This window comes from Micrasema longulum, unplaced genomic scaffold, assembly GCF_059751315.1.
Source record: "Micrasema longulum isolate JH-2025_06_02 unplaced genomic scaffold, ASM5975131v1 h1tg001750l, whole genome shotgun sequence".
NCBI classification, from domain to species: domain Eukaryota; kingdom Metazoa; phylum Arthropoda; class Insecta; order Trichoptera; family Brachycentridae; genus Micrasema; species Micrasema longulum.
The window spans coordinates 252017-266889 of record NW_028278926.1 but is presented as its reverse complement, the minus strand read 5'-3'; the positions used below and the strand labels follow the sequence as shown (position 1 = coordinate 266889).

Below are 14873 nucleotides of genomic sequence, written 5' to 3'. Positions count from 1 at the left end.
CAAAGCTCTCATATCATTGGTTGGTTCATACAAACCAGTGACATCGTTAAACGTAGTGCGTTTTTACTAATATATGTTTGTTTTTTATTGACCATTTTCAAGAAACTTTGCCGTATAATTGAATGCTATAATTTTTACGGCGCGTAAGAAAACATTTTCTGTATCCAATCTTGCGACAAACCATTTTTAACAGTCGACGAAACGGACTGTCATAGTTTTAGACATTCAATAATCCTGATATTTATTTATTTTTATTGTTTGATAGTTTTTGCACACGAGACCAACGAAAATACTCAAATATTGGTCGCTGCAAAACCCTATAACAAACCACAATACGTTCATATGTATTTACATAAAAAAGTTACAAATTTTTTGTCGAAAAACATGTTTTTTTACATATTACAACAGAGATGAAAAACATTTTAGAGACGGTAATATATAAGTCTAGGCATCTACAAGGCTTATGACCTGTCATTGGCTGTTTTTTTTTTTTTAAAAAGTATTTGCGTTTTTATAGATTTCCCCAAATATTTAATTTTAAGGGGCCGTTTTTAACGAGCTGTAACTCACTATTAGAAAATGGGAATCAAGTTGGAGTAGAGTGAGATTCAAACCACGGATATTTGATCCGTGAGTCCGAGACACTAGCTAGCCACAGGACCACAACCCAATTCAAAGTTTAAGGGGCCACTTTACACATTGTGTAACATTTACCATTCTGCCTTTATGTGAACATCTAATTTCCTTCAACTCTTTCATCTGTTGTTGTTTATAAAGTTTAAGAGCTGAAACCTAAATTTATGCGGATGAGATTCATCTCTGTTGTAATAAATATGTTTTTATTTACAGTTCCCCAGGAATTGAATCCAGTCCTTGTCTACAAAAATTTGGACACCCTCAAAATATTGTTGATAAATCCACCTGGTTCATGATGAAGTATAGAAATTAAAAAAATAATTTTTTTCAGGCGTAGCCTAGTATGTAGGTGAAATAATTCAATAAGATAATAAAGGTTTCAGCTCTTTAACTTCACAAACATCAACAGACAAAATAATTAAATTAATATAGTTGTTCAAATATGGGCAGAATGGTGAATGTTACACAGTGCGTAAAGTGGCCGCTTAAACCAGTCAATGACAGGTCATAAGCCCTGTAGATGCCTAGACTTCTATATTACCTTCTCTAAAACGTCCTTCATCTCTGTTGTACTATATTAATATTAACAGCTCCCTAGGGAGTTGACTCCAGTCCTTGTCTTCAAAAATTTGGACCAACCCAAAATGTTGTTGTTTGAGTATGAGGGAAACCGATAGAAGACCGTAAGACCACCGGTCTTAAAAGCGGTTTTCGGGCATGTAGAGAGTGTTCTTTCGGTGGTACCAAATATTTTTTCTTTGATACTAAAACAATTTCGTTTTGCCGTACCCAGTACGCTGTTTATTATATTTGAATGTGATATATTACACGTAATTGCATGCGTTATTAATTAGCAATTATCAAACATATTTCTTTTTTTAATTAGTAATTAGATGTCAGATGTGATTAGCTGCTGCAACGATAAATAATTAATAAGCATGACATAAAGATGATAAATTAATTGATAGAAATTATATTTTGCTAATTACCTTGTTTTTTGTAGCTAATAAACAGGCTTGCGAAAGTCCTAATAGATTGGCGTGATGACATAAAATACAATGAATCAACTTAACCTTAGCAATCTTAGAATCTATTTAGGGGGGTAAGGTTAATAAAAGGTTTATTTAACTAATTTACATATAATATAACAACATCTGATCTGTATTTTCCTAAGTTTTACTTGCAAAATATTAATAATTATGCCGGTGGCAGCAAATCTACGCAGGCGATTCGAAAATAAGTAATTGAGTGGTGAACACGTCATTGGATCATTTGAAACAAAAAATCAAAATGCGTTTATTAGGTGAAACGTTTCTCGAGGTAACATCGTCGGATTTTTTTTATTCGATTTTTCAATTTTTGGTAGCACTTGGTAATCAAAAATTTTTCGATTTTAGCTTAAAAAATAAGCAATTTTATAAATAAAATTTTTAAAAACTCGACGGTGTTACCTGGTGATTTATTTGTAAAAATAGTGTATAAAATTCCAAAAGAATCGGTGAACAGTACTCAGTGACATGTTTCAGAAAAACGCTTTAAAGTTTTGCACACTGAAAAATCCAAAATGAAACTCGATATTTTTTTTATACATACACCGAGTCGTCAATGCTCGTTACTCCGTTAATATTGCTTCGATAGACTTTAAATTTTGACACACTATGTTGAAAGATTCTCTTCCTTAATCTTTCCTCCTTTCCTTTTTCCTCTTTCCTTTTTTTTTCCTTTTTCCCATTGAGTAATAGTTTCGATTTAAGGTAATTTATTACGTTTATTTCTATTTTAATATATCTTTAGCTTTTTAATCTTATTTTCTATTGAATATGTTCTTTAACTTGAATTATAAAAATAAAACTTTTATTTTATTGGTTGGTTGGAAGAAATTGCCATTTGGCAATAAGCCCGCCAATGTACAAATAACGTTATGTACAAAAAGTTAAATAAATAAATAAAAAATAAGTAATATCATCATCATCAGCCGTCTCTTGTCCAATGGGGAACATTTAGGCCTTTAGTCTCCATATCTCCCTATCCTGAGCAAACCGCATCCAACCACTTCCTGCAACTCGTCTTACTGAACCTTGTCTGAGGCCTGCTGACACTTCTTCTACCCGTTCTGGGTCACCGTTCCAGGACTTTTTTGGTCCATCTAGAGTCTGTGGTTCTGGCTATATGACCAGCCCAGCTCCATTTCTTGTTTGAAGCTCTGTGGACCACATCGGTGACTTTTGTTCTCGCTCTTATCCATGTATTGGTTTTTCTGTCTCTCAACGAAATACCCAGTATTCTCCTTTCCATGGCTCTCTGTGTCACTGATAATTTGTGTAATTTTTTTTTCGCGAACACAAAAGTTTCACAGCCATATGTCAGTACAGGGAGAACACAAGCATCAAAAAGTTTCTTCTCGAAGTAATGTGAATACTTGGGAGATTTCAGGATATATGAGAGCTTAGCAAAGGCAGCCCATGCTAGACTTCGCCTTCGTCCTATTTCTACCCCTTGACTATCTTTCCCGAGCGTTATTTCGTGCCATAGGTATATATTACTATCAACCTTTTCAATGATTTGTCCATTTACAAAGATGTTACATCACTCGTTACTTTAGTTTTTGAAACATTCATTTTCAAGGATGCTGTATTAACTTCGTTAACCATGTTTTCAAGTTCTTTCTCATCTTTAGCAAATAGGACTATATCATCTACAAATCTGAGATTGCTAAGTAATATTTGTCATCTCAAGTCAGGAGTGATAACACCGCTTACTTCTTGAATGCTTGCCTTTGCTGCAGAAACATATCGGCAGTACTATTTAGTGAGATTTTGTAAACTGTTCTGAGGATCCTCGGCAATAGGGAAAAGAATTCGACGTCGGTTCTAAAATTTCCCACAGCAATGACAGATTACGGTGAGGTACATTTAGATTAATCTTAAGCATTTAATATAATTTATAATCGCGGCCATGGTGGCACGGTAATGATAAAAAAGCTGACAGATTATTCCAAAATGTACCCGGTGGATGTGCAATAATTTATTTTTAGTATTACTGAATCAATCACTAGTTTATCTTGATTTAAAAAATAATATCTAATCTTTAGAACAATGTTTTAAATAGCTGAGATTCTAACGCATTTGTCAGCATCGATTCTGTTTATTCTAATTGTAATTTCAAGGCTCCACCATGAAATTGTGTGTATTGTTTATATTTGGTGTCATTTTAGCGGCAAGTCACGCTGATGAACAGCTAAATAATGATTTTATGGACTTTGTTGATCTGATCCCGCCGGCGGAATTGAACGAAATTGTTGACAGGTACTTAGCAGAGCAAGAGTTCGTCGATGTCATTTTATATGTCCTTTATGATGATGGATTTAAAGAAATTCTACTGAAAATGGAAAAACTTAACGAATATGTCGAGGTGAGTGAATAATTATTATTTATATTTTAAATATCGAAAATATTTTTCATTCTGAGGTACGACATTTTACGCTTTTGCATAAACTATATTCACTTTTGAGTTATGAAAACCACCAATTTAATCATGACACCGGTGTAGAAATTTTACATATGTCTTCGTTTAGACAATCTAGAAATATTAGAAATAAGGAAAGCCATTAATCAAAAACTCCCGTAATAAACAATCAACTTAATTTTAACTTCAAGTCCTCTTTTAACGTTATGATTCATATTATCCTATTTCTCCTTCTTTCGAACAATATTTTCAAATATAAATAGCAAATGGTTTTTATAAATAAATAAGTGTAATTATTATTAATATAATTTAATGTCTATTTTTTTACCAATTGACCAGTTACTTCGTTAAACTCTTGTTTATTGATACGGTTCTAACGGGCTTGTTTCCTTCGGATCTGGAGGTTCAGCGACGATCTGCAAATTTCCCCCTAAAAATAAGGCATTCCTCTGTTATTGGTGGCGTCCGCCTACTCCCAACTGAAGGAATGTCTCAATCGAATATAAAAAAATGACTTTAAATGCTCTTCTTAATGCTTGGCAATCGCGATGGGAATCTTCCCCTTCAGGAAGGGTTACCTTTCTTTTTTTTCCTTCAATCCGTCAGCGCTTAGAATCTTCTTGGGTTATCCCCGATCACTGGACTACGCAGTTTTTATCAGGTCATGGTAAATTTAATAAACAAATATTTGTTTTTAATATTGTTGACTCCCCTTCGTGCTGCTGCGGATATCCTAACCAATCTTCTGAACACATCCTGTGGTCTTGTACCTTTTCCCTTCTCTATGATTACCGAACGCAGCTTCTCGCTACTATCCGTGGCCCTTTTATAGGCCCTGTCGGATGTACAGATCTGGTGGCTTTCAAAAAGAATTTCGAGGCTTTTAAAAAGTTTTGTAATCATTTCGGCGAATTGATCATGTCCAATCAATTTAGTCCCAGTCAGTAAAGAATTCACTTCACTCTTTTCTCAATCCAATGAAGTACATATTATGTACTTCTGGATTACCTTCTTTCAGCATAAAGTTGTTAAGGCTACCAGATTTCAGAGAGCTCTTTCAGGCAGCTTTACTCGTTTGACAATGAGCAAATTTTCCGTGTATGTGGGCACCGCCGAGGAGACTTATGTCCTCAGATGCAGTGTGCGGTATGTGGTGGGCAAGTTGTTTATTAATACAGTAGTACTCAAACTATCCGAACCAATTGAGACCGGATCCTAATCGGATAATCGAAAATTCGGTTAGTTGGATTTTTTTCCGAAAAAAGGGTCTATTTGAATAAATTACTGTATGTCCGAGTAGGCAACGGGAAACCACTCTGGTTATCTTTTCCCAGGAATTACTATGGCGAGTATATCCAATAAGCAGTTGTCCTGGCTGCGGAATACAAGAGTAGTGCAGAACCGAGATTCTTTTGCTGTAGTGGTCGCCAACGTCGGGGGATCTGACAAGGCACCGCAATAAGAAGAAAAATGAAATGTTAATTAATCAATTGAAAAGGCAACATTTTGTCATGCTAAGCGTAGTTACAAGTGCTGTACATTAGTACAGTATGTGCGTATCGTACTGTAAATGAAAGTCAATATCTCGGTCAAATTAAGCTGTTTGACTGTCATCATTCGTTTTCAGGCAGCCAAGTAGTTATTTTGCGAATCGCATTATTTTTCCGTCTTATTTTTTTTTTATAAAATTCTGAAAGCGATTCGTATAATTAGCGATTCGGTCCAGTCGTAGTTCGGATAGTTGGAGTTCTACTGTATACGTGTAGTATCGTAAATTTTGTGTTGTGTCCGGGCGGATAAAGTATACAGTTCTGAGTGCGCAATAGAATCAGTAGCTCAATTACAAATAACTATCGACGTGCTAATAAGCGACATGATAATAATTTCTCACCATGGTTGTTTATCGTATTCGCCATCACAATGGAACATTCATGAAGACCTAATATTAAATGTCAAAATATTTACGTTTCGCGACTTATAATCCTGCTGCGCAATCACAAATTTGAATTTCACCGGTGTAAATATGGAAAATATTCGAAAACTGCTATTTATATATTTATTTATCACAATTAGAGGCAATACACGCGTGCCAAGGTTTTTTACAATTTTCATAGCACTTCTTGTAGGGCGATTTCGGAATGGTTTTTAGATCCCACCGTGAATTTTCTTTTATCACCTCAATCTAGTCAAAAGACTTTCCGCGATATGTTTTTTTGCGTTAAGGGAACAGAAAAAAGTCACACATAGCCGAATCAGGTAAAATCGGTGCATGGAGAATGACTTTCATGTTATTTTTGGCCAAATAATCGCGTATAAGGAGAAATGTGTGAGACGGCGTATTATCGTAATAAAAAAACTAAGAGTTATCTTTCCATAAATCTGGCCTTTTCATAAGAATATTCTCCTTCAAACGCTTTAATACGCCTAAATAGTATTTTTTATTGACCGTTTGGCCTGTTGCAAAGAACTTCGAGAGCACAACACCATGATTATTGAAGAAAACAGTCAACACCACCTTGATTTTTGAGCGAAATTGGCGTGTTTTTTTCGGTTTTGGCTTAATATATAAGTGACTGTCCGAAGATTGTCGACTTCTTTCTACATCATTTTCATATAATCACGTCTCTTCTCCAATGATGATGCATTGAATGGCGGTATTGTCATAGAAAGTATCTCTTCAGTAACATATTTGAGTTGACCTTTTTGACGACAATTATGCTAAATTCGCAGAGCACACCAAAGAACAAAATGTTTACACATCTGCAATAAACAAACTGTATTAATAAATTGACACGAATATATATGACAGTTCTATCAAACTTAAAAAGTAGAAAAACTACTAATATCTGGGGTGCAGTTCTTTAAATTACAAATTCCGGGTCAAATTTGAACATTACAGTATTCTTAAAGGTGTATTTCATTTATTAATTGTAAAATACATTAATCGAAATTCAAACATAAGTGTAGGACAAACTTACGTTTAAATTTCGATGGAAAAAGCATAATTAATTTTATTTCCTATATCACAATATATTTTCGTGATTTTATAAAACTCGACGTCGTACATGAGGGCTTTTGATGTTAATCTCAAAACATAGTTCCGATTTTCACGGGAGTCGACTCCTGTGACGCAGCTTGAATTTCGAGAAATATGGTACAAAAAAGTATACATCAGCTTTAGTGGCATATCAGTCACTTAACCTTTTTAGGCGATTAGTTGTCTTTTCAGCTCCACCAACGTACATCGGTCTGGTCTAAACAATCTCACTTAGCTTAGTTGAAAAATAACTGAATTTTCTTATTTTATTAATTTATTTTCTAGGTTCTGAAGTTTTTGGATCAGTCTGGCGTGGACGTCCTGGAATATTTCAAAATGCTGCACGACGCCATCGGCCTTCCGCCCCCAGAAATTAACTTCCCCAAGAAAAATTCCGAGAAATCTAGAAACATCGTGAATCAGTGCCGAGACGAGGTCCGAGCTATTTTGCCAAAGGATGAAATTATGTCTCTTCACAAGGCGAAATTATCTCAAAGTCCCGCTTTCAAATTCTTCGCCGAACGGGTCGAAAGCGCTGAGTTTGAGAATTTAGTGAATAATTTAAATGAAAGCGAAACTTTCCAACAATATATGGCCACTTTAATGGAAAATGGATTGGACTATATTGACAACATGGTGTTTTATTTTGAATTGTTTGGGTTTAAAGAAATTCCCGTTTTCAACCGTATTCAAAATAAGATGTAACGAACATACAAATTCTATGTTAGGTGTGCGAACACATTCTAGAATTTCATAAAGGTAAATATATAAAGAGCCACACCATAGCCATGTTCTCACGTAGCATTAAATACACCAATTATGAAAGAAAACACAAAGTATAGGTTCAAAATGTATTTAATAAAAACTTAATATCATAAAAAGTTTATTTATTCCTTAAACATTACGGAAAAGTAACGAATCACTTCAGGGTCACCACTGTAGGATTTTGGTTGCTGACGGTCGGAGCTCCTATCCCACTTAGAGATGAACAGAAGACACGAGGTTGGTGTTTGATGCGTATTTATTACATGACGAATAAAATACAGCACTTGGTTGTGTAGTGCCAGCGTAGCTGCTATAATGGGATGAAGAGACTGCACTTGAACAACATGCTGGAACTGAGTGACTGCGTTGAGCTGGACTGAACTGAACTGGGCGTTGACTGCACTCTGTGGTCTCTTAATAGGCCACGTTTCTTTGTTGTTAATTTGTCCATGGTTGGGATAATGTAAATGTACTAATGTGACGAATTCAATAGAAAATTATGAATTACTTCATCGATCATCGCACTATAATTTCAGGTGAATTATTTAGCACTCGTGTCATCGATCAATGGACTACAAACCGCACATATTTTTTTAAAAACAGGGTACTTTGTACCGGATATTATTTTCAAAAATATACTTACAATATTTAGAAAGAAAGACTCGTGAGAACAAATATTATGAGGTATGAATGAATCAACATATTTTTTAAGAGACATTGAAAGCCGCACTTGACACAACGAAGAGCAGCGGTTTCCCACGTCAGTTCTACGTGAAAGAATATGTAACATAAATTAATTATTAATAAATGTTATCATAAGGATGTCTTATTGATATTTTTATTATAGAAAATGGGAAGTCAATGTTTTATGGACAGGTCAGGGTACAAATATAATATATAAAACCGCATAAATTTGTGATTTAATAAAGTGAATATTTTAATTCACTCTCGTCCATAATGCCGGGACACATATGCGTTTTACACTCAATGTCTACCCTCAGGTAAAAATACTAAAAATGAAATAATTCTCCTTATAGTGTTATTGATACGTTCGCCCACCATGTTTGAGGTCCTGGGTTCGATTCCTGACAGTTTGGACGTTAAATATTATTATTATTAGCGATTCTACATTGCAATATTCCACTGTTCCTGGACTGGCACCGGGGCCGTGATTATGAAGGCTATCTTCATCGGTACATACCGAGACGGTATACTTAATTTCTGTACTATCTCAAACTACCTCGATATGTTCAACCGATTTTTACGATGACTCATCTAGACGTCATATGGTCGAATCCAACCAATGAATGACCCCGAAAATTTAGTCCGCGTTTTTTACTTAATTAAAATCTAAAATGGTTCTTTTTTATATTTTACAGGCATTTTTGATAAAAAATGATCAATTCGAAAAGATAAAAAGCTCCAATAAATGCCAATTCAAGTAAAAAAAGCTCGCTTTAACATGATTCTTATATGATACTTGACAATTACTAAGACAACATGCTTAAAGTTCGAATGTATTTATCTACCGAGCGATTACAAAGCCGGCTTTTTTATATCTTGATAAGTCCACTCAGGATGATAGTAAAATAGGTGGATAAAATATAATAATCAAATATATTTTTAATAGTGGTAACATTTTTACGGCTAGATGCTCTTATATGTTAACAGGGCAGAATCTAACCACATTATCTGTTCATTAAATCAACCACTGGTTTAAATATATTTTAAGAGATTATTTGATGGACAAAATTATAAGCCTAGAACACTTTATTATTCCCCTTTAAACCTTTCCGAGCCTAAAGCAAAAAAATCCGCCAGTTTCTGAGGGGGGCACCAGGAGACCTCAGCTAATATGCTATAAATACGGCTAAAAATATAGAAAATCTCCATTATATTGTCATGCTGGTGATTATAAAACTGTTTCATAATATTTCTAGTCTCTTGCGTTAGTTTATTAAAAAAAAAATGTTGCGAGAGGATGCTGTATAACATTGCCCTGTTTATATTGTGACGCGTTGAACAGCACTGATGTAAAGTCGTGCAATCCGTTAGCGGGGAGTTGCGAGGGGAATGTATGTAAAATTCAAAGCACGAAATCCGGATTTTCGTGGTAATGGCCGAAATGTACGCCCAAATAGGAAAAAGCACATGTGCAAACTCACCAACTTATCAAAGATTATTAAACTGCAAGGCAATCAATTGTGATATTTGATGTTTGCACGGAGAAAAGAACGAAAAATGTAAAATATTATTGAAATAATTTGGGAGAAATTTTTTCAATTTTGGCACATTCCAAACATTAACCTTTCCCTTACTGTTTTAAAAATACCCGCGCGCTACGGTGCTGTGTAGTCCACTACACATTAAAAAAATAAGACATTTACACATAGGTTTCAAGGAATTTAATAAATTGCCACAAAAATTTAAAGTACCTATTTCAAAATATAGAAACAGGACGTGCGAATTGAAGAATTATTTTTTCCAGAAGTACTTTGAATAAATAATGTTAGTTTATAGTGAATGCGCATCTTGAACATATACCTTTTAATATTTCACCGTTTTTGCTTGTATATGTAATTTTTAATACTATTTAAATGTTATTTGTGTTTTTTTTCTTTTTATATACTTTTTTTGGCTTGTATACATAATTTCAATTTTTTCAACGTTTTTGATAAAAAAAATTAACCTGTATTGGGTGTGCGCATATTTTGTTAATTAAAAAAAATGATTTTATTTTGTACTAGGTCAGTATGTATATATACATCCATGTAATTTTAAAACTTTTTCAATTTTCTTTCCCAGATTGCATAATGTAAACATTATTTTGAATTTATTTCCATGCCTAGTATTCTGTTTATTCTGTTATTTTCAAGTATTTTTCATACCCTTTTTAATTTGTAGTATATCATAATTTTAATTTTTCTGCTTTTGTTAAATAATATTATAGTTTAAAATTTAAAAACGTCTCTAAAAAAAATATTATCTGTATGTCCCTAAATGAGTTTTTTTTTTAAAAACTCCTTGGGAATATTGTATATAATAATATGTTTTCAATATAATAAAAAAAAAATAAAAAAAAAAAAGGGAAAAATGGAATATTTATAGGGAATGGCTTTAATTAACCATAATTTAATTCAAATATGATAATATTTTAAATCTAATTGTTGTAAACATGAAAAAACCATTGGGTATTGCTAACGACTCGGGCGAAACGTGCACCCGCGCCAACTTCCCGAGAGCTGCTAAGCAGCTAGTACTGGACTACGTGACTAGACACTGGACATGTAGTGGACGTGTAACGCCAGGTGTTATTGGTATACTGTGAGTATACTTTTGATGATATTTGTAATTTATCCTTGATTTCCAATAAAATGCTTTTTTTGTGCCTAATAAGTACTTATTATTTCATAACAAATTATTTCAGTCGATACGTTAATGTGTAATGGAAGAATACTGAAAATCTAAACCCAATATTTATCATATTTATAAAGATATTATAGTTATTAGACGCAGAGTATACTAGCTACACATCACCGGGGAGGGAGAGTTAATGGGTAGGATTATGCAAAAAATAAAATCAACACGATGATTAACAAAAAAGTTATTAAAAAATATGCCACCTGGGGGACCCTAGACTGACCCTCTTAGGCCCGGAAGGGTTGGGTTATTTCTCCTTCTTTTTTGAGATATCTATAGATATAAAGAAACGCGCAATAAAACTCACAAACCATCGCATGGGTGTAGACTAGGGTTGCCATATTTCGCTAGGGTCTCGTTAGCAACCAATTGGTGGCCATTTTGTTTTATTTGACAACTTACACATAACGGTTCGATCAGATGGTTTTGTAGCTGTGCTTGGCTTTGTTTGTAAATAACTTGGATATTTACGTTATAATAAATAAACATCGACTATGGTGAATTGCAGTATGTTTGGTTGCAGCAGTAGGAGCGTCAAAGGTGTTAAAGGAGTTAGTTTTCACAGGTAATTGATTCCGAATATTTTCCCATGATTTACATTGATATTTGGCATTTATTGTCCCGACACGTGTAGGTACTATGTTGCTTAAAAACTTTCATTATATCAACATATTTACTTCAAATACTATTTTATCTTAATTAAGGAGATACATTTGTGAATTAAAGTATGTTTGCTGTTGATAATAACAGTTGATTATGGGCAATATGTCAGGGCCGCAGTAGGCATCCATATAAACTTTGAGTTTTTATCGAGTAGAGGTCGATTAAAATTTTACTTGAAAATGGCAATGTTAACCTTGAAATCGCATCTAAAATTAAGTGTCCAAATTTCAATCGATCATCAACTGGTTTCATGTCAATGAACATTAAATGAATTTTTAAACATCCGTATTCAAAACGATAACAAAAACTCTTTAAATATTTTATACTGCGCTAACTAGTTAAAATATATGTAAAAATTAACATAATATTTAATTATGTTTTTTGGTTGGATTTACTTAAATTATAGTAGTTAAGAAAATCAGTTTCCTCATTTACACATAGTTTTTATATATTGTAACAAAAACAGTAATAGAACCACGAGCTGAACCCGGCAATACTTTGCTATTGCTAAATTTGAGTACGTACTCTTATATGTATTTAATGAACACAATAACAGTTTGTAAAAATAAATCGACGTTTCGCTGTCCCGTTTTTCGCTCCTCAAAACAGACAATTTAAATTTTTTTTTAGACCGTCTGAATGAAATTTTATTTTTCGGTCCTTTTTGCATTTTTCAAAAATAGTTATCGTATTTGCATACCGTGTGCCCGAAGACAGCAGATAAAACTGGACACTTTTATGGGTAGTTCTAGTTTATAATAAGCAATTAATAAAAAAAAACCAAATGAATAGGGATACACCAATGCTAAATATCTATAGTGTGTACGAAAAATCACTGCTTTAATGTCAAATTCCAGGGAGAAAATACCAAATACGTTTGTATGAGCAAAAGTAAGACCACCTTTCCTCTTAAAATAAAACATTATTAGTTGTTTTCCAACCGCCAGCCGGGTTTTGAGGTGAACTTGATATTTAATTGGAAACCAAAACTCCCGATTGTGTCTTGAAAGCGTGTAAAAACCGTTCGGATAAACGTAAAAAAGATTATGTAACTTTACATTTGTAAGTAGGTACCTAGGTCCTTGTTTATGATTGAATTCTTTAACTTAAAACAATAATTATTTAAATATATGATCAAACTCTGCTCTTCTTACTATCAGGGGTGCACTTTATGTAGAAATACGATTTTTTAAAATGTAATATGTCAGTTTATATTGCAACAAGTGCAACCCTGGTAGGTCGATGAATAAAACATTTACGCTAGTAATTTTTTTTATACACATTAAATTTAAGATATTAAGAGCTCTAAATATGCCCAGCGCAATGTTTATCATTTTTTAATAAAAACAGCACGTAAATGTATCCAGTAGTTATTTAGTCTATCGAGAGGACACACATACGAGCATTGCCTTTTATATATATAAATTTACTGTACATTGAAAGTCCCACCCACTAATTCGGACGCGTTTTAGAGGATTAGTGACCTCTTTTCAGATCCGCGCATTGCAAAAACAAATTTTAGGATAAATCAACTGCTCATTCCTTTTTTTAAAAGTACGAGTAAAGTATTTACAAAATAAATTTGTATCAATTTTCTAAGATAATTTATATTTACACATTCTATCGAATTCTATGCAAAAAATGCTTTCCAACATAAAACATTTTCATTAACCATCGTTTTTCAAAACACGTGTATCAACATGCAATATTAAAATCATTAATATTTAGGATTAATTATTGATTCTAAATTTAGCTGGGCTGTTCATATTGATGGAATCTGCGACAGATTAAGGTGATTTATGAAATTAAAAGCATACTACCTTTCAAAACGTTAAGATACATATATACTTTGAATCCATTATATCTTACGGAGTGCGTGTCTGGGGTCTCACCTTCCAGTCTCATCTGGGTAAAATTTATGATATTCAGGTGAGACTGTTGAGGGGGATTGTACCGGATAGCATAATCCGTGAGGCGAAACATATGGGCGAAAGTGTATATTTAAAATTCTGTAATGTCCTGCCGGTAAAACAACTTTGTGACTACAAATTGATTGTACATCACTTTGTTGATCCGGAATATAAAAAAAGAGTTTACCACACTCACAACACTAGATTAAAAACTAAGAGCTCCCTGTCTGTTCCTCAATTACAAATGACTTCGGAGAGCGAACATTAAATTGGGTTGTTCCAAGATAGTCCAATGATCTCCCTCAAACCATCATTTACATGAAAAATCTTCAAATGAAAAAAAAAGAACTGAAGAAATATCTTCTAGATATTTTATAGTGCCGTGTTTATAAATAAATCTATAAAATACAAATAAAATAAATGTAATATAAACCTGTCATAAAAAAAAAAAATGTTTTCGACCGAAAAGTCTTTAGACTTAGTGGGTAACAAATTCTTTTATGTATTTTTTAATTATAAAATAAACGCTGCTCTGCAGCACTGAAACTGAAAAAAAAACAAGCGTTTTGAATTTTAAGTTGATAGCTAGATAATTTTTCAAATCATAATTTTGCATGGAAACAAATAAACAATTGGTGTTTTTTATTCTAGTATTGATATCTAATCATTTGAATATAATATAATCAACGAAATCATAGATGAAGACGATTATATTCGAAAATCAATACATTATCAAACTATCAAATATTGCGATTTGAAATGCCATAACACTCATACAAGTGTAACAATATACAAAGTAAACATGTTAAAGTCTGCCTTTTTAATAACTGTGGTCATATGTGGTGGGTGTTTGCTGAAAGCTGAAAATGAGTTGAGCAAAGATTTAAATGAGTTTATGGCACTTATTCCTGTAGAAGAATCCGCCGAAATTTCCAACAGATATCTTCAAAACGAAGAGTTTTTAGCCGTTGTAATAT

The 14873-nt window shown here is 33.2% G+C and overlaps 1 protein-coding gene across 1 annotated transcript; it reads left to right on the top strand.

Annotated features, from left to right (window-relative positions):
- Positions 1-3524: 3524 nt before the first annotated feature.
- Positions 3525-7887, top strand: LOC148274118 (protein G12-like). The gene is made up of 3 exons (XM_088237590.1): positions 3525-3537; positions 3851-4047; positions 7424-7887. Exons 1-3 carry the CDS (start codon positions 3525-3527, stop codon positions 7841-7843), a joined length of 630 nt encoding a protein of 209 aa, XP_088093716.1. The 3' UTR covers positions 7844-7887.
- The last annotated feature ends 6986 nt before the right edge of the window (positions 7888-14873 follow it).